The 26,814-nt window shown below is 41.8% G+C and overlaps 1 protein-coding gene across 3 annotated transcripts in view; it reads left to right on the forward strand.

Annotated features, from left to right (window-relative positions):
- Positions 1-26,472, forward strand: part of LOC113937261 (immunoglobulin kappa light chain-like) — a 103,881-nt gene extending 77,409 nt beyond the window's left edge. For 2 of the 3 annotated variants that reach the window (XM_027621286.1, XM_027621288.2), the window contains exons 3-4: positions 22,408-22,445; positions 25,945-26,472. In XM_027621286.1, coding sequence (XP_027477087.1) covers positions 22,408-22,445; positions 25,945-26,279 — 373 coding nt within the window. In that variant the 3' untranslated portion in view covers positions 26,280-26,472. Of the gene's footprint in view, positions 1-22,407; positions 22,446-22,736; positions 22,775-25,944 lie in introns of all 3 variants that reach the window. The other variant, XM_027621287.1, reaches the window with a different exon arrangement.
- Positions 26,473-26,814: the final 342 nt, after the last annotated feature.

Below are 26,814 nucleotides of genomic sequence, written 5' to 3' on the forward strand. Positions count from 1 at the left end.
GAAGGTATTTTTTGGGTGTGATTAACATTTACATTAGTAGCCCTTACATAACACAGAGTCCCCACCCGTTCTGCCCAAAAGATTTACCATAGCCCTGTTTCGGTTTCGAAAAGGAAAGAAAATTTTATTATTATTATTATTATTATTAGAATTATTATTAGAAACCTAATAGAAACAGAAGAGGAAAGGAATCTACACACAGACGAAGGGAATAGCAGGCAAAAAATGAGAATAAGGCCAAGTGACATCGAATCGGGTACTTAACAACAACCCACCTCACCAGCTGGGGAAGCCCCGTGGAGACAGCCAGGCTGGAGTCTGGATTGAGAGGCCTGGGCGGAGCGTCCTCCCCTTAGGAGACACTTCCAGCTGACCATCCCCACAAGGGCCATATTTATAGGGGAAAACACGGGGTTTGAAATTAAACATTTGTTCGCCTACGTGCAGTTTGGAGCAAGCTACATTTCCACGTTATCATGTTTCTATATATTCAAGGCGCCTGCGCTATGTGTGTCCGCCTCCCGTCCCAGATTCCCTTCTGAGGGGCCAGCCCCGCCTGGAGCAGGGGCATCCAGAACAGAAGGGCCAGACCTGGAGGCCACCCAATATATTTTAAACAATGAGGCTCCCAAGGTTATTCACACAGCACGAGTCTCACAAATAACATTCTTTAGCCCGCCTATGTGCATGCGGGCCCAGGTGGTTGGTTATGTGGGACAAATCACAGAAACATTTATCTGTACAGAACACCTCCATAAGGGGGGGGGGGCGGGGCGCTCATCCAGTCAGTTGAAGGCTTTAAGAACCAAGACTGAGGTTTCCCAAAGGAGAAGCAATTCTTCCGTAAGAGGCAACATAGAAACTGGGCCCGAGTTGCCAGCTTACAAATTTCGACCTCAAGGCTACAATATCAACACTAACCTGAATTTCCAGCCTGCCAGCCGACTCTACAGATTTTGGATTTGCCAGTCCCCACACTCCCAATTCTCAAAATCTCCCTCTCCATGCATATCTTACTAGTTCTGTTTCTCTGGAGAACCCTGACTGGTAACACTCTTCACATACCTCATGCCCCACCACTTAAGCCTCTAAGAATTCCAAGCATTACACTCGTTTCTGTCTCCCCACTGTCCTCTCAATGGCCCACTCCGATTACTTCTCTTCCTTTCTCAAAGCTCTCTATGGCTCACAGAAACACTTATTGTCTTCACTTCTATCTCTTTCCCCTTCCCTGAACCTTGGTCTCCTCACAAGAGCAGAGAGTAGTGCACAGATAGATAGGGGACCACGCGACCCAGTTTTCACAGGACTTTCTCGATTTTAGCACTGAAATCCCAGCCCCTGAGAAACCCTCATTCTTAGGAAAACTGGAATGGTTAACCCTAGTGGACAGGGAATCAGGCCAACCCATCGAATTGTCTCTTTTTAAAATTACTTGAAATCCTCTCCACCTATTGCCTATCCACTAGGCTTTTAATCTCAAGTCAATAATCTGGCAGATTTGGGTCCCTGATGACTCTCCCACTCAGCAGAGACTTCATGTCTCCCTTCGGCATCGCGGGAGGGGAGTGGAGGGGTGGTTGCGGAAGAAGCTCACATACTGTACAATGTCCCAGGATATAAATCAGTCACCAATCAATTCCATACATTAAGCTAGGAGTATTTCTTTGATAATCTTCCAAATAATTTATTAATCCTCAGAAGTAATGAGTCTGGCATGGATTACAAAAGAAGGCATAGACTCAAACTATGACTGGCACTAGCAAAGTGGCTTTTTTAGAATGAATAAATGTATTTTAGTGCAGATTTTAAATCAAAATTTCCATACTTGTAATACTAACATTCTACATCGAAGACATATCTTAGAGTCTAGGAAACTCATTATTATCGTTGTTGATTTGGTAAAAACAAAAAGTGTGAAAATTGTACCATCAGCCCACAAAATTCCACAGTCACATCCGGGACATATGAGCACATAGACCAAGCTTGCCAAGAGGAGAAGCGTGAGACTCCACATAAACGGGGCCTTTCAGCTGTGACCTGAGTACCTAAGGTAGCACGGTCAGGGAAATGAGGTGAGAACAGCAGTAGCAGTCAGATCCTGCAGGAGTATGAAGCATCTCAGGGTCAGGTAATGTAAGAAGCTTGTTCACTTGATCCTTATTGTATTATTATAGACCTCTGGGGCATCTTACAAAGCAAATACCCCAAAAGTCCCATTTTAACATCCTTTTATACTTCCATCCAGCCCAGAACATGTCCACCTTCTCGGTAGTCTAGTCAGGAGACCCTGTGGTGACTGCAATGAAGAGTGGTTAGATTCTGCTCATATTTTACCGTAGAACAAATACATTTTGATGACATATGGGATGTGAGTTAGGACAGAAAAATGAAAGACGTGAGCAACTAGAAAATTTGAAATGTCATTTACTGAGATTGGGAAAAGTGAGGGAAAGCAACTTTGAGGGAGGAGACAGAAATCAGGACTTCGATTTGGACATACTGGACTTTGTCCTGTTAGAACTCCAATTGGCGATGTCCCTTGGGCAGATGGATATGTGAGTCTGGAGCTCAGGGAAAGCAGTCTGGGATATGGATGTGAATTCGGATACAGAATGAGGTCACGAGGCCGTGAGCGTAAATACAGGAACAGGGACCAGGCCCTGTCAGGTAATATGTAAGGGTCAGAGAGATGAGCAGGAACCAGCAAGAGACAGAGAAGGAGTGGCCAGTGAGGCAGGAGCCAAACCAAGAGAGAGTAAAGTCCCAGAGCCAAGAAAATGTCTTAAGAATGTCTTTTTAGTTTACAGATGTAAAAACAAAACAAAATTTAAAAACAGAAAAGGAGAATCTCTTTCATCACTGGCTCTTGTCAAATGGTTCAAACACAGTTTCCTTTATAGGACCACAACTCCTCCCTGGGCGGGTGGAAATTTTAGAAAATTACTTTAAAAACAAGGCAGGGCAGGGGTGGGGGTGAGGGGTTGGGGGCGCTTGCTGCCCTCTGCTGGTCACATTCATGCCTTACATGTTAAAGGAAGATGTCTAAGGAGCCTTTGTCTTTCAAAATACCTCAGAATTTTTTTTTTTTTTTTTTTTTTGAGAGAGAAAGAGAGAGAGAGCATGAGCAGCGAGGGAGGGGCAGAGAATCTTAAGCAGGCTCTGTGGCTGAACGGGGAGCCCAACCCAGGGCTTGATCTCACGACCCTGAGATCACGACCTGAGCCGAAATCAAGAGTCAGGCGCTTAACTGACTGAGCCACCCAGGTGCCCCTAAAATATCTCAGAATATTAAAACTAGAAAGAACCTTACACCTCCTCTGTCCCAACATTTTCATTTTGCACTAGGGAGCAGGTGCTCAGCCAGGAAAGCTTTGTGTAAGGTCATTTATGAAGTTCATCAGACTTGAGGCTCTTCCCATTATTTCAAGTCCATCCCCCCAGTTTGCAGCCCAGTAGAGCCACAAGCTAATCTGCATATTATTCCAACTCTACTGTCTTGTACTCTGATGTTTTTTAATTACAAGCTTTATGACCCTGCCTCTCGCACTCACTGATCCCACCAGTGGCCAAATAAACAAAATCCTGTCTCTTCCAGGATTCTGAGGACTCACCCTAAAGCTTTCTGAGGAAACATTTCCTCAGTTTTCTGTTTGATTTCTTTTAATCCTTCATGGAAATTTTGCATTCTTTCCCATGATTGGTCTATTTGTGTTTTACTGTAAAGTACTTTCGTCACAAATTGTATACTTCTGGAAATCCCTATCACCCTAGTTTGAGAAATACAACCCAAGAAAGCAAGCAGAATCAACTTCTCCCAAGTACACTACAGCTACGAGATAAAACAGTCCCCATTGATATTTCTTTATCCACAAGATAGAGCCAGTCTTTCCTTCCAATTCCGATACTTTTTCATCGTGCATTTTTGCATAAATTTTGATTTTTAAATATTGCATTAAAATATTATTTATCTGAATTACTGAAGGTTTTTTTTTTTTTGTACCTCCTTAAATTTTGTGCCTGAAGCCAGTTTGTCACCTGCCTCACTCTGGTCCTGACCCTGCATAAAGGGCTCCAAAGAGCCTGGATGACTTCTGAATACCTCAGACTTACACATCTTCACTGTGAAGACCAGATTAGCCCTGTGAATATTGTAATTGATATCTAAAGATGCACACGTTTCCAAGTACAACCAGTGACAGAAGATTCTAATTGTTAAACTCCCAGCCCTCCAAACTTCCAGATTCCCAATATGAAGGAGGACGCCATGTTCTGATCAGGGGCCGGGGTGCTAACAGGTAGAATGTGGGGTTGGCACGGAAGGGTTGGTAGCATCTGGCTCAGTAGTGAGGAAGAACTAGGTCCTCCCGAGGGGAGATAGAACTCAACACACAGATCAGAAAGGAGGCCTGGTGGCTGGAGCTGAAGGTAGAGAAGCCGTGGTGAGACAGGCGGTTAGACAGTAGGGAGGGGTCAGGTCATATCGCACTGGAATCACCTGGAGAGTTCATGAAAATCCCAATGCCCAGTCACCACCCAGACCAGTTTCATCACAATCTCTAGGGGTTTAAAAACAGGCATCAGTAGTTTTTAAAGTTCCCTAGGAGATTCCAACCACGGTGGCCAAAAATGAGAACCACCTAGGAGAATATGATAAGGAGTTTCTAACTGCAATGCAAAATCCTTGAAGACTTTTAAGCAGGGGAATAATTACATCTAGTTTCTTTTAAAAAAAAAAAAAGATCACTCTGGTTTCAAAGGATAATAATCCAAAAGACCTATTGCTCATCAACCACCTATCTGCAAATTTGCTGTGAGTGAGGCTACCCAGTTAGAATCAATATGTACTAAGAACTTATTACATGCCCAGGCACTATGCTAAGTAATTCATATATACTATTTTATTTACTCCTCACAGCACCTTTTATAAGAGAGGTGTTATTGTTCCCACATTTCAGAAATCTGAGGCTTAGGGAAAGTTAGGTCATTTACCCAGTGTCACATTCAACTCATAAAACACAGAGTCGGTGTTCTAATCAAATCTCTGAGTTGATATTCGAGCAACTATTCACCATGCCTCCTCAAGCTGGGAACGAGTGTATTGGCCAGAGGATGCCACCCTCCAGTTTGCTAGATGGTTAGGCTTTTGGTTGCAAATGAATAAATTGGCCTTTGGGTTGGCATTAGGATGAATGCATCCAGCTCTGAAACAGCAGCAGGGGGTTATAAGCAAGCCAGGCTAAGAGGTGGCCCCTCGGCTCTGGTGCATTCACCAAGGAAAAATCCCTCTAAGGTCACTGGGTGGATAATCCACCGGATTCCCAGGCCACACACCAGCCTTACCACCTGATGTCCTCTATCCACAGTCAACATTTGTATAGGAAATAGTCATATGAATTCCACTTTTGTAATTTCTATGAAATTGTTATTTAGAATATTATCCCATGCACAACTCCTATGCAATGTCACCAAGAGAGAAATTGTCAACTTTGATACTAGGAAAACATTTAGTCACACAGAGAAATGGAACTTTTTCTTGTAGATAGAAGTATGTAAGTTAGCACATTTACTTCTTTTTTATTGGCTTCCAAGAAGCTCAGCATCAGCTTTTATGCGCAATCACAGCATTTTTTTAATGACGTTTACTGAGATATAGTTTACTACAGTAAAACCATATACCTTTTTTTAGTGTATAGTTCTATGAATTTTGGCAAGTGCATAGCTATGTAACCACAACCATGTTCAAGACAGAGAACAGATCCATCGCCCTTAAAAGTGCCTTTGAGTCCCTTTGCAGGCAACCTCCCCTCTCTCCAGCCCTGGTCAACCACTGATCTGTTTTCTGATCCTCCAGTTTACCTCTTCCAGAATGTCATATAAGCAGAACCGTACTTGTGTGCAGGCTTTCGAGTCTGGCTTCTTTCACTTAGTAGAAAGCACTGCGATTCCCCCAGCTTCTTGTGTGTCATCAGTAGTCTATTCCTCTTACTGCTGAGTAAGATTCCACTACGGCTCTAGTTTTGCTTGACGAGATAGATAGGCAGTAACGGACTATAGTCATAAGGTAGGTGTATACCTAACTTTATAGGGAACCGCCCAACAGTTTCCCAAAGTGTGTCCCCATCAGCAGTGTATGAGCATTCCCGTTGCTCCAGCCTGGTCTTGTGACTTTACTGTCGATCTTCCCTGGTGAGGAATCTGTTCGAATTTTTGGCCAAGTTTTTATTGGCGTGTTTGTTTTCTTACTATTGACTGTGAGAGTTCTTTGTACATTCTGCATTCAGTTCTTCTCTCACACTCATGGTTTATGACTAGTTTCTCAGTGGGCAGCTTATCTTTTTCATTTTTGTACCTGTGTCTTTAGAAGAGCAGAAGTGGACTTTTACTGAAGTGTGATCTTGTTTTTTTCTTTTCTTTTTGGATCATTAAACACCTGTTTTAATCTTTATGGTTAGCATTGTTGTTTTATCTCAGTGTGGTTTCTGCCTTTTTATTCTTATTTTTCTAACGTCATTACAGATTTTTAACTAAACCCAAATACTTTGGGGGGAAGGAGCAAAGGATAAATAGACTAACTTGTGCACAAATTCTAGAGTCATCTTGACCTGCTGAGAAAGGAAACTAGCTCTTTAACATTGACCATCTAATTTTAGGTTTTGTTACTTCATAAAAATGCTCATATTACAGGCCTTTTTAAAATAACAAAATTGGAGCCCCCCCAAAATTAAGTAATTTGTTCACAATCACACAAGAAATGATTCTAACCCAAGTTGGCCCAGTGACAGGGTATTATTTCTATAGATCATATTCCACAGCCTCTCCCTAAAATGATTTTAGATAACCTAAGTCAATTTAAGTTAAAATACAATGGTGTTGGTTGAAGAATGTTGCTTAATTGTTATAGACAAAAAAAATCTCTTAATCTTTCTATAGATGGAACTACATCAACTATAATGATGGTCTTTATGATATAATTTCTTTAATCAATGTCCAAAAGGGGCATCTGGGTGGCGCAGTTGGTTAAGCATCTGACTCTTGGTTTTGACTCAGGTCATGATCTCAGGGTTGTGAGACTGAGCCCCGCGTCGAGCTCCATGCTCAGCACAGAGTCTGCTTGAGATTCTCTCTCCCTCTCCCTCTGCCCCTCCTGCTCGTGCTCTCTCTCTCTCTCCCTCTCTCGTTAAAATAAATAAATAAGTCTTTAAAAAAAATCAAAGTCCAAAATCATTGGTAAAAGCGCATATATAAAATGTTTATATATTATATATATATATAAAATACATATAATACATGTATGCTAAGAAAAAAATATGTATGTTAAAAATACAGGTAGGCAGATGAGATGGAGAAATAGAGGTGGAAGTAGAGAAAAGGAAAGAGAGAGAGAGACAAAGAGATCAAATGTTTATACAGGGGTAATAAGTTTACAGGGGTTGATTTTACCGTTCTACCTAAATTCTCTATAGGACTTATAAATCACTTATTTTAAAAATCATTTATGATTGCTCTATACCTGCTTTTTTTGCTCTTCTAATATTACCATGGCTTTTGGTCTAAAAGCAATACAATCTCACCTGGCTTGTAACACTAGAAAAATGTGTTACCTAGAAACCTCAGTGATCCCTGCAAGACCCATTAGATAGATGAATGTAGGCTTGTTGGCTTATACAACACTTCTGTCTACTGGCAGAACTTCACCACTGCACCCTGACTTCACTGGGGTGAGTCAGCAGGGACACTGTTCTTTTCTAATATTATTTTCATTTTTAATGTTTATAGAAATGGCCAACCGTATACAAAGATAGATCGCATACCCCCCCACGCGCACGTGCACACACACACACACACACACAGAGGAGTATTTTGAAGCCAATCCCTCAAGAATTTTAGTACACTGCTAATTGATAAGGACTTTTTAAAAATAACTATGATACTATGGTACAGAATTAAAAGTAAGTCTCTAATATCATCTGATTCCCAGTTTTTATTCAAACTTCCTTGGTTGTCTCTAAACACTGCCATTACAGTAACTCTGCTTAAATCAAGGTCCACATAAATGTATGGTTAATTAAGTTTTAGCAAAACCTCAAAAAAAAAATCTGTTTTAAAAAATTTATCCAGGAAATAGTAAAGGAGGGCAAACCACCATTATTTAGAAATATAAATCATGTCATGCGACTAGGATAATCCTGATACCAAAATCAAAGACTCAACATAAAGAAAGGTAGAGACCAAACTCACTTACAATCCTCAATGCAAGAAAAATGTTAGAAAGTCGTACCAGTTGTAATTTCATCTGACCACCCATGGTAGGAATCTAACCAGAGAAGCCCGATGACATGAGGGAGTGTTTTTTTCCGCACAGAACCTGAGGCAGGGGTTCAGGGATAGAACTGCCACCCCAGGACTCAGGTTCCTCTCCATCCCGTTCCCCAACCCCCTCCAAATTCTGAAGTTGAAAACCTAATGCCCAAGGTGACCCTATCTGGAGGTGAGGACTTTGGGTGTGTTTAGGTCATAAGGGCAGAGCCCTCAAGAATGGTATTCATGCCCTTATAAGAGAAGAATCAGAGAACTCCCATCCCTTTTCCACCACATGAGGACACAGCGAAACAACATCCATGGAAGAAGTAGGACCTCATCAGACACTGAATCCGCCGGCACCTTGACCTTAGACTTCCAAGCCTCCAGAACTGTGAGAACTACATTTCTGTTGTAGATAAACTGCCCGCCCCAGGACGCCTGGTTGGCCAGTCGGTGAAGCGTCTGCCTTCGGCTCAGGTCATGATTCCAGGGTCCTGGGATTGAGCCCCGCGTCGGGCTCCCTGCTCAGGAGGTAGCCTGCTGCTCCCTCTGCCTGAAGCTCCCCCCTGCTTGCGCTTTCTCTCTCTCTCTGACAAATAAATAAATAAAATCTTTAAAAAAAAATAAAGTAAACTGCCCGCCCTGTGTTGTGTTAGAGCAGCCCAAGGAAGAACGGACTAAGACAAAGGGGGAAGAATGCCTTGCTGCTGTTCCAGGCTCCCTGTGTGCTCTCCACTAGCACTGGGGGATGGACATCCTTGTCACCTCACCACGCAGCAGGGATGAGAGTCCTGGCTCCCCACTAAGGCCTCTCAGACACCATCCCCACAGGCGGTTGGGCGCCTCCTTACAGCCTGGTAAGGGTAGCCAGCTGGGCTCCCCACTTGGCCTTTACTGGCATAGGCGAAGGTGGGACCACAATCCTTTCTGTGATATTTGGCTGTCTCTGTGGTCATCATCTAAATGTTTTGTTCTTCTAGGCTCCCCTTCTAGTCCTTCTGTCCAGAGAGCCAGCATCCATCTATGTCCATTTTGTGTTGCTGGGTTACAAACTGCTCCAGCACCCGGTCTGTGATTTACAAGACAAAAAGAAAAGCCAGGCAGTTTCCTGTCATTCTTCGGGTCCCACAGTCCCTTCATGGTCTCTCCACCTGTATGAGTGTCCCAGGGCCGCCACAACAAGCGTCACATACGGGTGACTGGAACAACAGAAATGTCTCCTCTCATAGTTCTGGACTTACTCGTTTTGATGCAGCTGTAAATGAGACTGTTTTTTTTAATTTCTCTTTCTGACAGATCATTATGAGTGTATAGCAACACAACTGATTTTTGTATATTGATTTTGTTTCCTGCAACTTTACCAAGTTCGCTTATTAGTTCTAAGAGTTTTTTGGTGGAGTCTTTAGGATTTTCTATGTCTAAGACCATGTCATTTGCAAATAGAGACAATTTTACTTTTTCTTTTCCAATTAGGAAATTGGAATAAATCCCATTTGACCATGGTGCATGATGATTTTAATGCACTGTGGAATTCAGTTTACTAATATGTTGTTGAGGATTTCTGTATCTGTGTTCATCAGGGATATTGGTCTGTAATTTTCTCTTCTTGCAACGTCCTTGTCTGGTTTTGGCATGAGGGTAATGCTGGCCTCATAAAATGAGTATGAAAATATTCCCTCCTCTTCTATTTTTTGGAAGAGTTTGGAAAGACTGGGTATCAATTCTTCTTTAATTATGTGGCGGAATTCACCAGTGAATCCATCTGATCCTGAACATTTCTTTCTCAGTTCCATATGGTTTCTGACTCAAGAGTATATGCACTTTTCTTCTTGGTCTATGCATCCAGTGCCTATTGCTATTTCCCTATAGATTATCCTTCCTGTTGATCTCCAGCACTTTCTTCCCTCTGCTTGAGCAGGGATAACCTAACTGGAGCACATGGGCTCATACAGAGCAGCACCTGCAAACCAGCTGGACAACCCCCTTTACTCCAATCATCTGTCCTGATGCCAACACTATGAGAAGGAGTCAAGTCCCAAGTCCCGTGAGAAGACATAATAGTCAGCAGTAATCTCTCAGGCTAGAACAGAAGAGACCTGTCTAGAAGGAAGGACTTTCTGTATTTATCATCTTCTTTCTGTGTGATTATTCCATGTGAGTCTCAATGCTACAATTTGTTTCCCACCTTAGTCACTGTCTTACTGCTCTGGGAGATATAAATAGGCCGTGGCACCTTTTGGAATGAAGCTCACGTGACACGGAGCAGGAGAGACTCCAAACCCATCTAGAAAATATTTCATAAGATATCTAGTTCTCCATCTTCTTCAGGGATCGATACATACCATCATATCTTTTGTCATATCTCATGGGCTCACATTATGTTACTGCCATCTGCATAATACTGGACCGCTGCAATACCAGCCTGGAGTTTTTTTTGTTTTTGTTTTTGTTTTTTTAAAAAAAAGGGAGGGAAGAAGGGAGGGAGGGAAAGACATTTGTTGATGAATCCATAAAAATTCTAATTTTTTCCTAATTAAATTATATATCCAAGTAGCTTCAATGTGATATATTCTCAAGCACACATATTTATCAAATTCAATTCAAAAGAGCAATCATTGAATACTCAGTATCAAGACACAATGGAGAATACCGAACTACCTGGATGAGGTCACTTGCCTGAAGTTGTTCAGTCTCTAGCAGAAAGATTAGAATCTGATTACAAAATCCCATGAAACAAGGCAGGATGTGGGAAGTATGGTAAATCACATTACCAAAGGAATTGCGTGACCCACTTGGAGAGTTTGTGTTCACGCAATTTTCACTCTCTCCTTAAATGGCCATGGACTCCTTGGCAGCAATGGAGAACTTTATTATGTATAAAGCTCCTCATCCCCAAAGCTTCCACATTAGTCTGGGTCCAGCCCAATTCAGTGGCAGTGGGGGATTCTGAGATTGATTTTTCTTTCATAATCAGTAGTCTTGTAATTCACGACAGAAGCCTTATGCTGAAGATGGTCTCTGTCAGCCTGGGTGTCTCAGGGACAGCATGAAAGAGAACCTACCCTCTGCTGTCAGAAGTTTATACAAGTGAAAAATAAATTTCTAATACATTAAATTGTTCAAGCTTGGGAGCATATCCATTAGAGTAGCTATTATTGCCCTTAATTAATACACTCACCAGCCTAAAGATTATTCTTGCACCAACTGGAAGCGTTCTGCAGATTGGCTGCATCAGCCCCATTTAGTGAAAATCACTGGACTGGTTCCTGGAAGGCAAAGGTTTAGACCCTGACTGTGTGCCTGCAACCTTAATATCATTAAAAGGGTGCCTTGGTTTCCTCAGTTATAAAAGTCAAATAGTTAACAGCTCTTTCCAGCTTTAAAAAATGGTGTGTGGTATTCTGACTGAGTCCTACAGCTGTTGTCATGCTGAAAAAAGAAACATGTCCGTGTTGCAGTCTTTTCACTGGATTTCAGAAAATGCATTAAAAAGTCCCCTCCGACTTGGACCAGACAGCAACTCTGCAAAGAATTTTCCTGGTCTGCAAGTATTTTGTCAAGCATCTCAGGAAATGTGATGGAGGTGCTTTAATTGGGAGGCAAGACGTCTGGTGCTTCCGCCAACCCAGTCCTTCCCTACCTATGTAGCCTCGAGTGAATCATTTCCTGTCTTAGAGACCCAGTTTTCTCCTGTTTGTTATGAATGGAGCTGGACACAGATTGTCGCTTCCAGTTCCAACAGTCCATGACCTACAAAACCCCTCCAAGGAAGCACCGAGTCTATTTTCTATTCATTCTAACAGGGTTTCAGGGTCAGCTGTCATGAAGACAATCCCAGTTTAAGGCACCACCGTCAGTTTCCAGGGTTTCAGAAACTACCAAAGACTAGAGGGCATCAGAGCAAAGAGAAAACCGATTCCCCTGACTCCTGAACAATCCTTGTTCATTTCATCCATTTATTCAATAAATATGTAAACGTGTCTGGATGCCAGACATTTGTTAGTCACTGAAAGCACAACGGTGAGTAAGAACTGATCTATAGTCAAAATATCATAATTCACCAGCTTTGGGTTCAAAATACATCGAAGGAACAGAGAACAATGGATATTCCCTTTTAACTGCATCCCTGCCTTTTCTAAGAGCACACTGACCTCACCTCTTGAGGAATTTCTCCTTTCTGATTGGATACAGTCAGGTGAGAATGTCGTGGGGCGCCCTCTTTCCTAGCCCAGGGGTGAGCACCTGACTCCAGCGAGGCCTAACAAGCTTCGCTGCTCGCTGAATCTTGAGGAAATGGACACAGTAGACTGAAAGCATTTCATTCCATTTAATAACAGCAACCTGACCAGACTGTTTCTACTATACGAACACTCATGAGTGTGAACATAAATTAGAGGCTTGGAGGCACTGCCCTGCCAGTGACATTCATGATGTCAGATATGATTTGACCCTCCCCGCCTCTCGGACTACCACCACCACTCTCAGCCTCTCTCTCAGCCCCTACTGATCCCTGAGTCCCAAGGGAAAGGCCCCTCCTTGAGTCCCAAGACCTACCCATCTCCTGTGCTGAGGCAAACTGGCAGTCACCGTACCCACTGCCTTGATCCCATGGCTCCCAGAAGATATTCACAAAAACAAATGAATCTCATATGAGTATATTTCCACAGTCTAGGATCTTCAGTCTTACAATTGGTTGTTGTTATGTGTCACTTACCATGTTGGATTTTGTCCCTGGAAGTGCTCTTTCCTCTAATTCAGTGTTTCTGACATTACATATCGTTCCTCCTCCTGTCAGCACTTGCCTGACACGTCTTCCTCCTTTGCATTTGTTCTTCCAGTCATTTTATGTATTTGTTTGAGCTGCATCTCATGTAAGCGGCATACGTATGGCTGGATTTGTGTGTTTTTATTCACTCTTCTTTGTCCTTCCATTGTGAAATTTTTCCATTTATATTTTTAAGGTATAAGTTTTTTAAAAAGTTAAGACACAGTTATCATGCATATATATTATGAACACGTGTCAAAGATTCACTTAACTTATTAATGACAAAACCAGATGATAAAGCTGGTCCAAAGGAAGACATATGTCTACATGTCTACACACACACACACACACACACATACACACACACACACACACACCCCTTTCACTGCCACTGCCAGAATAAGATCACTAAGATCTAACTGGTTAATGTCTTTAAGACCTATAAGCATTAGAGCTGTCTCCTCAGACAAACATAATTTATATCATTTTCATGACATCAGTTTTCTCTAGGTTAACATCCAACCTTTTGAAATCTAGTTTTTAATCAGTTGTAATTAGTCAGCTGTATTTAGAAAAGTAAAAAACTTTCTCTAGCAAGTCAAATAACCCTAAAAGGATATGTAGTGTTAAAGAAATAATTACTCAAGACACTGATTGAAGAAAAGTAAGGCCGACTTAGGACCATCAAGATAATGTGGAGGGACCCCTGCAAGGAGGTTCTGCAGTGGAAGGGAGAGATTGGGCCCCACTCCAAGACAAGGAGAAGTGGGAATTTATAGCCAGGTAGCAAGGTGGGGGTCAGTGGATGGAAAATGACTAAGAGAAAACACCCTGTTCAAGGGAGGATCTGGTTAAACTGACATAACAGGATTCTTGCTGAAGGCAAGCCAGGGTGATCAGACATCACCTGGGGACAGTGAAGGCTGAGGAAGCCCATCAGATGTTGACTGCGATCAGATATCAAGAAAGGGGATTCTGGTAAAACTGATTTAGCAGGATTCTTGCTAAAATTGGACAATGCAAAGATGAACACAAAATTCCGAGCCCACTTGAGAAGAGAGTTCAGAGGAGCCCGAGTGGAGTTCGGTCAAGGAGAGAATCTTTATCAATAGTCGTCTTTTTGCCTCATTTACAAATTCTGAATAACTTAACAGCATTTATTATAGTTTGTGACTATTCTATTTGGATTCAGTCTTTCCATCTTATTTTATATTTCTATTTATCTAATACTTTGTGATTTTTTTATTTCCTTTTCCTGAATTTTGCTAGATTGGTTTAATTTTCTTAGTCCATTTTTCTTTTCCTTCTAGTGGCCTGGGAGAATTTTTTTTTTTTAAGATTTTATTTATTTATTTGAGAGAGAGAGAATGAGAGATAGAAAGCACGAGAGGGAAGAGGGTCAAAGGGAGAAGCAGACTCCCTGCTGAGCAGGGAGCCCGATGTGGGACTCGATCCCAGGACTCCAGGATCATGACCTGAGCCGAAGGCAGTCGCTTAACCAACTGAGCCACCCAGGCGCCCGGCCTGGGAGAATTTTTTATCCCATTGCTTTGGAATGCCTGTAACTTTATCCCTTTTTATTTCCATCACTATTCCCATGGCCTGAAGGGTGGGTGCAAGCTCAGTGGAGGCCGCCCAGGGGGTTAGTCCCCCTTGGGCAGCGTACCCTTCCCACCCCCAGACCCAGTCCCTGATAGCTCGGAAGTATGTGTTTTCCAGGGCTTTGTGAGGAAGACTAGTACTGGCTGTGTCAAGGACCCCTCCTATTTTTGCAATGGAATGGAAGATTCTAGATTTCAGTGTCTCAAAATTTAAATCTTAAAAAAAAAAAAAATCTTTGTGGTTTTCCGCAAATGTTTTTTTTTTCTAATAGGCCCCTTCATGATTCTCCAACCACAAAATTAATTTATTCTCATTTTTATATTTCTTCTGTCATTGCAAGGGGGATTTCGAGCGAGTGATGGACATATCCATTATATTTAACTTAAAAGTTCCATTATTCTTTATTTCATCCAGTTGGGTTTCCGTATTGATATTTGTGTGTGTTTGTTTTCCTATAGGCCTGACCTCTTCCCATCCCTCTGTCTTGTTTGGAACTCTAGGTATCAGCCAGGATAATCAGGACGCTGGGGGCAGGAGGGGGAGGGGAGCACGATGGAGAAGGGAGTGATCTGTGCTTCCCCCTTTTTTTTTTAAGATTATTTGTTTATTTGACAGAGAGAGAGTGAGCACCAGCAGGGAGAGCAGGAGACAGAGGGAGAAGCAGGCTCCTTGCTGAGCGGGGACCCCGATGCGGGGCTCGATCCGTGACCTGAGCCGAAAGCAGACGCTTAACAACTGATCCACCCAGGCGCCCCTGTGCTTCCTCTTTCACCGGCACCAGACTAATAACCCTTAAATGTATATGCTGATTAGGATGGGAGGGAGAGCCAAGAGCCAGCTTAGTTTAATCCCATTTATTTTTTAATTTTTTATTTAAATTCAATTTAATTAACATATACTGTATTATTAGTTTCAGAGGCAGAATTGAGTGATTCATCAGTTGCATAGAACACCCAGTGCTCATTACTTCAAGTGCCCTCCTTAATGTCCATCACCCAGTTCTCCCATCCCCCAACCCCCTCCCCTCCAGCAACCCTCAGTTGTTCCCTGTAGTTAAGAGTCTCTTTTGGGTTGCCGCCCTCTCTGTTTTCATCTTATTTTATTTTTCCTTCCCTTCCCCTATGTTCATCTGTTTTGTTTCTTAAATTCCACATATGAGTGAAATCATATGGTATTTGTCTTTCTCTGACTTATTTCGCTTAGCATAATACTCTCTAGTTCCATCCATGTCATTGCAAATGGCAAGATTTCATTCTTTTAGATGGCTCAGTAATATTCCTGTGTGTGTGCGTGCGTGTGCGTGTGTGTGTGTGTGTGTGTGTGTGTGTCTCACATCTTTATCCATTCATCTATTGATGGACATCTGGGCTCTTTCCATAGTTTGGCTATTGTAGACATTGCTGCTATAAACATTGGGGTGCCCCTTCAGATCACTATGTTTGTATTCTTTGGATAAATATGTAGTAGTGCAATTGCTGGGTCACAGGGTAGCTCTATTTTTAACCTTTTGCGCAACCTCCATACTGTTTTCCAGAGTGGCTGCACCCGTTTGCATTCCCACCAACAGTGTAAGGGAGTTCTCCTTTCTCTGCGTCCTGGTCAACATCTTTTGTTTCCTGAGTTGTTAATTTTAGCCATTCTGACTGGTGTGAGATGGTATCTCACTGTGGTTTTGATCTGTAATTTCCCTGATGCCGTGATGTTGAGAATTTTTTCATGTGTCTGTTGGCCATTTGTATGTCTTCTTTGTAGAAATGTCTGTTCATGTCTTCTGTCCATTTCTTGACTAGATTTTTTGTTTTTTGGGTATTGAGTTTGATAAGTTCTTTATAGATCTCAAAGGAGCCAATTAAAGGAGGATCCAAGTTAAGATGATGGATCAAACACATACATTCCATCACAATACCTGCTTGTTAAAAAAAAATCTAAAATACAAATAAGATTTTTAAGAATATTTTAAAGAAAGCAACACACACAGGAAGAATAGGGCAGGAGGCAGGAGCAGCACAATATTAGGTCAAGTGGTAACCAAGTGACCTATGGAGCTGAACAGAGGAGCTAATGGGAACAGAAAGCAGAGATCAGAATCCTTCTGGATGGGATCAGGATTATACATGTTGAAGGCATGAGGCAGTGTTGGACAGTGGGCAGGAGAGATCTGAGCCCAGGTCCTTACCCAGGATGAACAAGAGTGGGTGGGAGGTGGGGGATAGGGGCACTCAGGGCTAGGTCCTGAGCCAGGAGGGAGAAGAGAAGAGTGCCCGTGAGGGACCTGAAGATTTGACAACAGAGAATAAAAAAAGGTATGAAGCATCAAGCCTGAATTCATTAATTTCCTAACTGCATCCAGAGCTAGCCCATTCACAGTAGTTGTCCATGATGCGTTTCTCGGTGGTAGGTTGAGAGAGGACACGAGGCTAGGGTTAGATGCCAAGGGGACAAACAAAGGGGGGCAGGGAACTCCAGAGCAGAATTCAAGGGACTCATCACTTGTGTATAACCAACCAGAAACCGTAACACTTGATATGTAAATCTGGGTGGCTAAGCCTCTCCAAGGGTAATAAACCCCAGCACTAGTACTGTTTTCTCTTTCACTCTAGATAGTCAGAGAATACCTGCAGCCTGAATGTCTTCTTGGAAACATGATAAGCATCTATATTTTCCAGAGCTGGTCCAAAATCTTGGGTCATGTTTATGGCACAAACATGTGCATATGTTTGGGCAAAGGACTTTGCTTCTCTCAGCACCTCTTTCTTCGGAGATGAGTGGAAACAGACACAGCTCCAAAGCCGCAAGGAAGCAGCAATTTCTCAAGTGACGTCCTCTGTCTCCCTTCCTCTCAGCTATGCAGCCAGCTTTACCCCTTAGGAATTCAGGACAGATATCAGTTTGTGGCACTCCAGCTGAAACACTGGCAATTGATCAAGTTCTAGGCACCACTAAATGTGGACTCCAGAATTTTGTCTTCACCTTGTGGGATATCAGCTTAAATCAAGTACAAATGACAGCCATTACAATCCTATGGAGGAGTCAAGCCGAAGTAAAGAGAATCACCTACCTTGGACTCTACTGTGATTGATGAGCTAGAAAAAATAGTGAACCACAGACTTCAAGATGGATTATCAGACACAAATATTCCAGAGCCAGGTAAGTTTCCTTCCTCCTCTCTCCTTCCCTCCTCTCTCTCTCTCTCTTCCACAGTTTAGAATTTATTCTAAGATTCTAACTTTGCTGGGGGCCAAATGGGAAACAGCTTCATTATGAGTTTGTTGGAATGCTCACACAAATTTCTATTTCCTTCACTCTTATATACAAACCCAAGAACCTCTCAGACTAGTTTATTGGCACTTTGCCTTTCCTCAGTAAAATCAGTATTATCAAGGCCCATCATGGACATTTTGTAAATAGTAGATCCTAACAGAACTTCACAGATGCTTCAAAGACAACCTTTGCCTTCGAATAATAAACCATACACATATTAAGGATCTCAACCATTTCTCAGTGATCCATGTTATGTTACATCAACACAGACATTCTTATTGATCACTACTGTATGTGATCAATAAAATAGTTTTTGCCACAATGGTTCTTTTTTTTTAAGATTTTATTTATTTATTTGAGAGAGAGAGAGAGACAGCAAGAGAGGGACCACAAGCAGGGGGAGTGGAAGAGGGAGAAGCAGGCTTCCCGCTGAGCAGGGAGCCCGATGCAGGGCTCCATCTCAGGACCCTGGGATCATGACCTGAGCCAAAAGCAGACACTTAAGGCGCCCCATTGCCACAATGGTTCTTATAAGCACTTTTTATTGGTAGCAAATACTCTCTTAGTACAATCATTCAGCTGTACTCCTCATATTGGACCCCAATTTCACATTATTCAATGAAGAACATAATGCCATGTCATCATTATCATTCCCATTTTCCAGCCCCTACATCACCTCTATATCTCCTATGATTGTAAGAGTATCTCCTACGCAGAACCAGGAAAACAACCTTTTTTGCATTCTCAATCTAAAGATTATAGAAAAATGTTTAATTGACAAAGAAAACTCATGCATGTGTGTATATCATTTAAAACTGTATTTGTACATGGTACATAAATACTGAGAATTCTAGCAGGCAAAGCCAGAGTTTACTCTTTAACAAAACTGATGTAGTCTTATTGATCTTGAAAACCACAAAATTAATGTATTCACCTAATTTTTAAAAATCAGATAATCTACAATATACAAAAGGGGAGAAAGTGTCACTGCTCTCCTCTTCCCAAATAACACACCTCTGTAAGCCCAGGAGATAACTAGTGTGTACAGTTCATTGTATTTCCTTCAGGAATTACCCTGTATTTCAATCCATATATATCCATTGCAATAGAATCAGAATATCATACAAAATATACCATTCCATGGCCTATATTTTCATGATCACATTCCATGTGACCATATAGAAACCTACTTCATCCTCTTATTGGTTGCTTAGTGTTCCACTGCAAAGCTCTAACATAATTAGTTTAACCAAATTCCCATTGATGAAGATTTCAGTTATTTTCCATTTCTTCAACTTTTAAACAACATTTCAGTGAGCAGTCTTGTATACACATTTGAGCACACTCATCTACTCATTTCCAAGCCTAGGACAATCTACGGAGTTTCTTTTTCCTTCCCCCACCCCAGAGTTTTCTGCCATGCATGCTGCTTCCATTGGGTGATTCTACTCCCAGGGCCAACGAAGCGCATGAGCTCTGAGTTCCAACCCCAGCTCTGTCACTCACTGCTGTGGTGAAGTTACTTAAGTCTCAGCATTCAACTTTCCTCATCTACAGTATAGGGAAAATATCAGTTTCTAGTTCCTAGATTTAGGGGGATAATTAAATGTGATGATTCATGTACAATGTCTGACACTTTGTAAGTGCTCAATTAATGTCAAGTACAATGACTGGTATTGCTTGTATCTCTGCAGAGAAAATCACTATATCCTCTTCAGGATCTATGTTGACTATGTCTTCAGTCAACTATTTTGCACACTAAATGTCCACTTGCCAGTTTCTCTCTTCTTTCTACCTCCAAGATTCCTCTCTTTCCTCATATCTGGGGAGATCCACTGCTGATTTTGCTATTAAAGACAATAGCAAAGCTCTCAGTGACAGAATCAAGGACACCTACTACGATTTCTCTTGTAAAACTTACTATTGCAGTGGTCAGTATTAGTCCTTGATTTTTATAACTTATTAGCTCTGGTCCATTTTTGATTTTCAATTATTCATTGTTAGGTGTTTTTTTATTTCTTCATTCTGTAAATGTTTGTTGAACATTTGCCAAGTAAAGATAAGGACTGATCCTCCAAATACTCTTAAGACAATGAAACATCAATTTACAATCCAGTAGGGTAGGAAGAATCTGAGAGCAGGTAAGAACAATTAGGCGTTCTAGATCTGCGTCTGTGCTCTGCAAAGTGGAGTCACTGGCTAGGGGATAATCCAAGAAAAGGTCTCTGGAGTTGAGTTTTGAAAGAATTCATTGTTCACAAGCTAACACAGGTGAGCAAAGGTGTTTCCGAGCAGCGAGAGAGTTTTGGGTTTTTTTTTTTTTAAGATTTTATTTATTTATTTGACAGAGAGAGACAGAGCGAGAGAGGGAACACAAGCAGGGGGAGTGGGAGAGGGAGAAGCAGGCTTCTACTGAGTAGGGAGCCCGATGTGGGACTCGATTCCAGGACCCTGGGACCATGACCTGAGCCGAAGGCAGACGCTTAACGACTGAGCCACCCAGGCGCCCCCAGAGAGAGTTTTATAAGAGCTGGAAGCCACAGAAGAGCTGTAAGGAATTGAGGATGGTGAGAGGAATGTATGCTGAGCAGGGGGATGGAAGGTTAAGAGGGAAACAAGACTTCAGTAAGTGGAGCTGCACTTAAAATGAGATCTTCAGTGTCCTTGATGGGGTTACTGTGGAAACACCATGGCATGCCATGATTCCCTGACAGCTCCAAAGACAGCATGCACTTGGTTCAGCTCATTGAACATGGTGGGCAACAGATGACCAACTAAGTAAAGTCTACTTTCTACTCTATTGATCTTTGTTTTAGGGGCACCTGGGTGGCTCAGTCAGTTGGGTGTCTGGCTCTTGATTTCACCTCAGGTCATGGTCTCAGAGTCTTGAGGTTGTGGGATCAAGCCCCATGCTAGGCTCTGCACTCCTAGCTCGGCACAAAGTCCTCCATCCCCCTCCACTTCTGCCCCTCTCCCCAGCCCCAACCTGGCTCATGCTGTCTTTCTAAATAAATAAAATCTCTATTGATCTTTTAGTTTCTTGTGTCATCTATAGCTTCATGCCAAAATACCTTTCAAAGTAAAACATGGGCCTTGATCTGATATACATTTAGTCTACCTTTTTTGAAACATCATGGCAGAGGAGAGGTTCAAATAGGAAAATGTTCTTTAATTATTCTTAACTGAGAGAAACTAGAATCCCATAATTACACTGAATGAGGTTTATCATCTGCAACAGCTCCCCCACCCCCAGGAGAAAGTATAAAAAAGTGCAATTTTTATTTTTATTTTTTTAAAGATTTTATTTATTTATTTGACAGAGAGAGACACAGCAAGAGAGGGAACACAAGCAGGGGGAGTGGAAGAGTTCGGAGAAGCAGGATTCCCACTGAGCAGGGAGCCCGATGCAGGGCTCAATCCCAGGATCCTGGGATCATGACCTGGGCCAAAGGCAGACGCTTAAGGACTGAGCCACCCAGGCGCCCAAGAGTGCAATTTTTAAAACTTGTTTGTTTTCTTTGTAATTTCCATTCAGCCCACTTTCCAATCAATCAATCAATCAATCAATAAGAAACAGTCCAGATATGGTAGATTGCTGAAGAAAGGGACCATCAGGCCATAGACATAAATAAATATATCCTCTTCCAGGATTTTAGATCTCACCTAAGGAAACATTCTCTGTCAGGGAAGCCCTAGGCTTTGCATACCTGCTGGGGAAAGAGTGAAGCTTCAGCAGCCGACCCAGGGCTTGGTTCCCCTTCACTGAGAAGGGTTTTTGTACAGTGACACAATGGGGAGCTGCCACTGTGGTATACGTTCGGCGCAGGAACCAAGGTGGAAATCAAACGTGAGTAAAATCCAAACCTTCCTTCCTCAGTTGTCTGTGTCTTATGGTCCCCATGCCTGTGACGGGATCTATAGAAGCAGATGTTTTGAAACCAGGCTCTGACATCCTCTGGGACAAAGATAAAATCTGTAAGCAAACTGGAAAATTGGGTGCACATTTTCCATGAAGAACAAAATTCAGTCAATGAGTGAGATAAACTCATCTGAATTATAGTTTCAGAAATGTACTGGCAAGCATAAAGGAGAGTCTTGCTTGATTGTCAGAAAAGGAAACTCAGTTTTTGTATAGGAGGGAAGTTAGGAGGAATTACTGTGTGTACACGTTCGGCCAGGGGACGAAGCTGGAGATAAAACTTAAGTATTTTTTTCAACCAATTCTTCACTGTTTCTAAGTGGTTTGCTGCTTTTCTCCCCCCTGCCTTTTCATGTGTTCTAATTAGTTACATGCCAGGGATAAAACAAATTTCATTCCCAGATTAGGTACAGAGAAGGGAAAATTGTTCCACTGGAGGCTAGCTGAGGGCTAATTTTTAAGATTTCCAAATCAAAACAGGGTAACAGGAGAGAGAGGCTTGCTACCTTTTCAGGGAGGGTTTTTGTAGAGATGGAGGTTAAGGGAAATCACTGTGGTTCACTTTCGGCCAAGGGACCAGACTGGAGATCAAACGTAAGTACATTTTTGCTCAATTCTTTGTGAAGTTTTTGTCCTGTTGTATCATTTGTTCAAGTTTGTGACATTTTGGTAAAATGAGCCGTTCCTGGTGACCCGAAAGTAAATAGCAGAAAACAGCCAACTTTACAGCTAAGCAAACAAGTTGTTGAGTTTGTGATGAGAATAGGCTTTGTGGGGGGGAATGGGAGAGGAATAGCTGGATTTTTCTCTGAATTGGCCTTTCTTCTATGATTGGCATTAGAAGAAGGTTTTTGTTAAGGAGTAAGTGTCAGAGCCCTCACTGTGGCTCACGTTCGGCCAGGGGACCAAGGTGGAGCTCAAACGTAAGTACACTTTTCTAGTCCTTCTTCTTGTCGAGTTGTGAAATTTGGGGGTTTTCATGTGTGGGATGTGAGTTGAGGTCAATTCCGAAGAGAATGGGATTCTTCTGAAAATCAAATGAGTAAGGTACTGAAAATCAGTTTGTCTCAAGGAAGAGTGAAGAGCTAGTTAGTTGACATGGCATCTAAATTGCCAGATTTTCTCTGTATCCGTCAATCTAATGAGCTTAGCAGCAAATAGAGGTTTTTGCTGAGGGGAAAGCAATTAAACTAATACAGTGGGCCACCTTTGGCCCAGGGACACGTCTGGAGAGCAAACGTAAGTAATTTTTCTCTATTGCTTGTTGAAATCTGGGTCTAAATGCCAGTACTGACTTTTAGAGGCTTAAGGTTGAATTTTGTGCAGATGAGTACATAAGACTATTTCACATTTATCACCAATTTCCGAAGTTAAACTCAGCTGCAAAAATGGATTTGTAGACAAAAAGATTAATTTAATCTAAATTGCAAGATTCAAAAGGAAAAAAATTAGTATAGTATGAAAAAGAAACTTTGGAGCTCAAGAGAAAAAGCAAACTAATTTTTATTGAGTTTTGCCAAATGTTATATTGATTTTTGCTCATTATGTATGATACGGAAGAGAAATTTCTTGGTCTACTTTCTCTCCTCTGATAAGTTATTTTATAAGATAACAATTTAAATCAATAGAATGCATGAAAAGTAAGAAGTTAGAAAAGTATACTTGTTTGCTGTGTAAAAGATACAGTTTAATTGAGAACCAGCAGCAATGTCATCTTTAGAGTCTAAAATGAGTGATAAACTGTCAATATTCAGAAATTCTACAGAGATTCTATATCGTGAGAGATACCGCCTTTTTAAAAATCCAATTTCTACATTAGACTAACTGTGAAATGATTTCTTACCATATATGGTGAAAAGATGATGGTTGTCACCAAAACCTCCATTTTTAAGAAATTCGTTTAAATGAAGCAAAATAAAATAATTGCATGTTTTAAATGCCCACGGACTTGTAGGAAAATACTAAATAGTTTAGTGAGTGTGTTCTTGTATTTCCCTGGTTATTACTCGGCCATTTTTTTATACCGCCAAAGAGGCCACGGCACGGCTTGCGTGGTCTGTAGGCCTCATGGCAGTCTTTCGTTATGACTGAATGACTTTCGTGACCTGGCCACAGAGTCCATGTGGCAGTGCGCCTAACAGCTAGAGGCCACAGCCTGTTCCACTCTGCTGTGGCGGCTTTTCCAACACAGTGGTACAAGTCACGGCGCTAACAGAAAAGAACAGAAATGTGGCAGGCGCTGAGCTAATGTGAAAAAAACAGGGAGAAGTCTGATTTATCAGAGATTTCAGAACTAAAATTCACATTCATTAGTATATCCCCTTATTGAAAATTTTTTTATAAAAAACTTAAAGCTACTTTTTTTTCAATGACATGAAACCATTTCAATCTCCTCTTATCAAATGTATTTAAATAACAAAAGCGCAATCTAAAAGAAAGAAATATATGTAACTCCTTCAGGGTAAAGTCCCAACCAGTGAAAATCTAATTTAAGGCCATCTGGCCACTCTGGTTTTGATCAATCAACTTTCTACTGAGTTCACATTAAACACCGTTAGAGAAAAGATAAATTTGTGACATGTTTTTGATTTTTAAAAATGTAATGGCTTGGGGAGGATTATAGTTCAGTTGTACAAAATATCTCATCATAGACAAATGCCATTAATAAAAACTTAATAACAGCGTATTTACCAATACCTTCCTTCTGTGATAGAAAATTTTTAATCTGGGTATTTTAATCCCATACCTTCTAAAATAGTTTAGTAATTTTTTGTTGTTTGCTTCAGCTGATTTCAAAAGTGATGTGTAAGAACGATTATTTTTGGTCTGCAACAATTAAATAGGACTATTTTAGGGCTGTTTTAAAACTCTGAAAACTCTTTTAGAGCTATTTAAACTATGTAAGTGTTTTAAACTATTTTAAAACTATCTTAAAGCCTTTTAAAAACTCTTTTACAAATTTTAAACTCCATTAAAAGTTAATAAAATGTCTTATAAGAATTTCCATATCAAATGTACTAACTGTTTAATATTTTAATGCAGGATGGATATTTTAAAGGTGTCAAGGATTTACCCAGATAGGAGTATCTTTATAGAATATGTCCCTCCTTTTTTTCTAGAATCCTTATTATTTTGCTGCCAAAGCTATTTTATAAAATTCTTTGAAAAAAATTAGTAATGAAGGTTCAAAGAGAAAAAAAATATCAAAATATAATAAGTTCAGTATCTTATGTTGAACTGCTTGGTTAATGGAGGTTAACTTTATGAAAACCTGTTCACTTATCTGCAGCATTCTTCCAGCAAAGGCTTCTTGATGTGTTACTGTAGCTCTTGCCCTCTGACCAGCGGGCCTGAATACCCACAGCGGGGATTTCCAGGAGGCCATCTGGCAGGTGCTCAGGGTCAGAACCGAAGCTAGCCAGTTCCTCATAGGCAGGTGGCCAAAGTTACAGTTGGCCCTCCTGGTCTGGTCTGTTATCATCCCACATGATGACAACCTTCAGCCCAGGGCTCTGTCTTCCTTCAAGGCCTTTGTGAGAGGTGGGAGAGTTGCCGGCCTGATCACAGAGGGTGACAGGGCTGCACCCCAACCCAGGCACAGACTCAGGGCTTGGAGCCACTCTATAGGGTGGGTCTGGCCCTAAGACACTCAAAGAAAACCCAGGAAGGATGAGGCAGCCTGCTATCATTGCACACAGTTCTAGGAGAGGCATGGGGGAAATGATTTGTGTAAGAGGGGCGGGGAGCCAAGACCTGGTCTTGCTTCTCAACTCTGAGGGGCTCAGATGAAATGGCCTTTGTATCTTTGTGTGAACCACTCGTGTTTACTGCAGGAGGCAGTAAGGTGAGGTCAGAAAAGCAAAAAGTTCTTAAAATGGCTGCAAAGATTCAAACGAAACAATTTAAAACTTTCTTAAGAGGTAGGAGCTAGAGAAAAACTCAAGATGGTGGAGATGATATATCTCCCTCATTGCTACACAGGATAAGCTGCTCTGTCTGTCCCTTCCGGGCTCTGGGACTGCCCACAAACAATATACCTAAGTGGAGAACTTCCCTGTTACTTAGAGACCATTCTCTGTGCTTCCTTCCTCAGGGAATGATGCCCAGCCATCCGTCTTTTTGTTCCAACCATCTCCGGACCAGTTACACACAGGCAGTGCCTCTGTCGTGTGCATGCTGAATAGCTTCTATCCCAAAGACGTCAAAGTCCAGTGGAAAGTGGATGGGGCTATCCAAAACACAGGCATCCAGGAAAGTGTCACAGAGCAGGACAGCAAGGACAGCACCTACAGCCTCAGCAGCACCCTGACGATGCCCAGTACAGAGTACCAAAGTCATGACAAGTACTCCTGCGAGGTCACTCACAAGAGCCTGTCCTCCACCCTTGTCAAGAGCTTCCAAAGAAGCGAGTGTCAGAGTGTGGCCTAGCAGGCCCCCCACCTGCCCCTCAGTCCCAGGCTCCCTGACTCCCCCCGTCAGGCCTCCGGCCCTTTCCCCATCAGAGACCCACCCATTTTGCAGGCCCTTCTCCCCACCTTACTGCCTCCCCCTCTTTGGCTTTAATCATGCTAATAATATTTGGGGGGAAATGAATAAATAAAGTGACTCTTTGCACCTATGATTTCCCTCTTCTTCCTGATTATTAATGGTTGTTATACATTGTTTTTCTCCAATTACCCAGCTTATCTTCTAAGGAACTACATATTGAGCTGCTATGAAATGCACCATCATTTATAAAAATCCTCATCCCCCATTCTACCCTACCCTACAGTCCTCTCTCTACAAGACACTCCTCTGTGAAAGCCATAAACCACCTGTCTTCATATCCCACACCCCTGGGCCATGGCATAAAAGGCCTGCTTCCTCATTTTACCCACCTCCATTGGCCCTCTGTGGCCTTCTAAGGGTGACAGTCTTTATAGTCACATATCTTTTGATCCAGTTGAACTTACCAGGAGAATTT

This window comes from Zalophus californianus, chromosome 8 (assembly GCF_009762305.2).
Source record: "Zalophus californianus isolate mZalCal1 chromosome 8, mZalCal1.pri.v2, whole genome shotgun sequence".
NCBI classification, from domain to species: Eukaryota; Metazoa; Chordata; class Mammalia; order Carnivora; family Otariidae; genus Zalophus; species Zalophus californianus.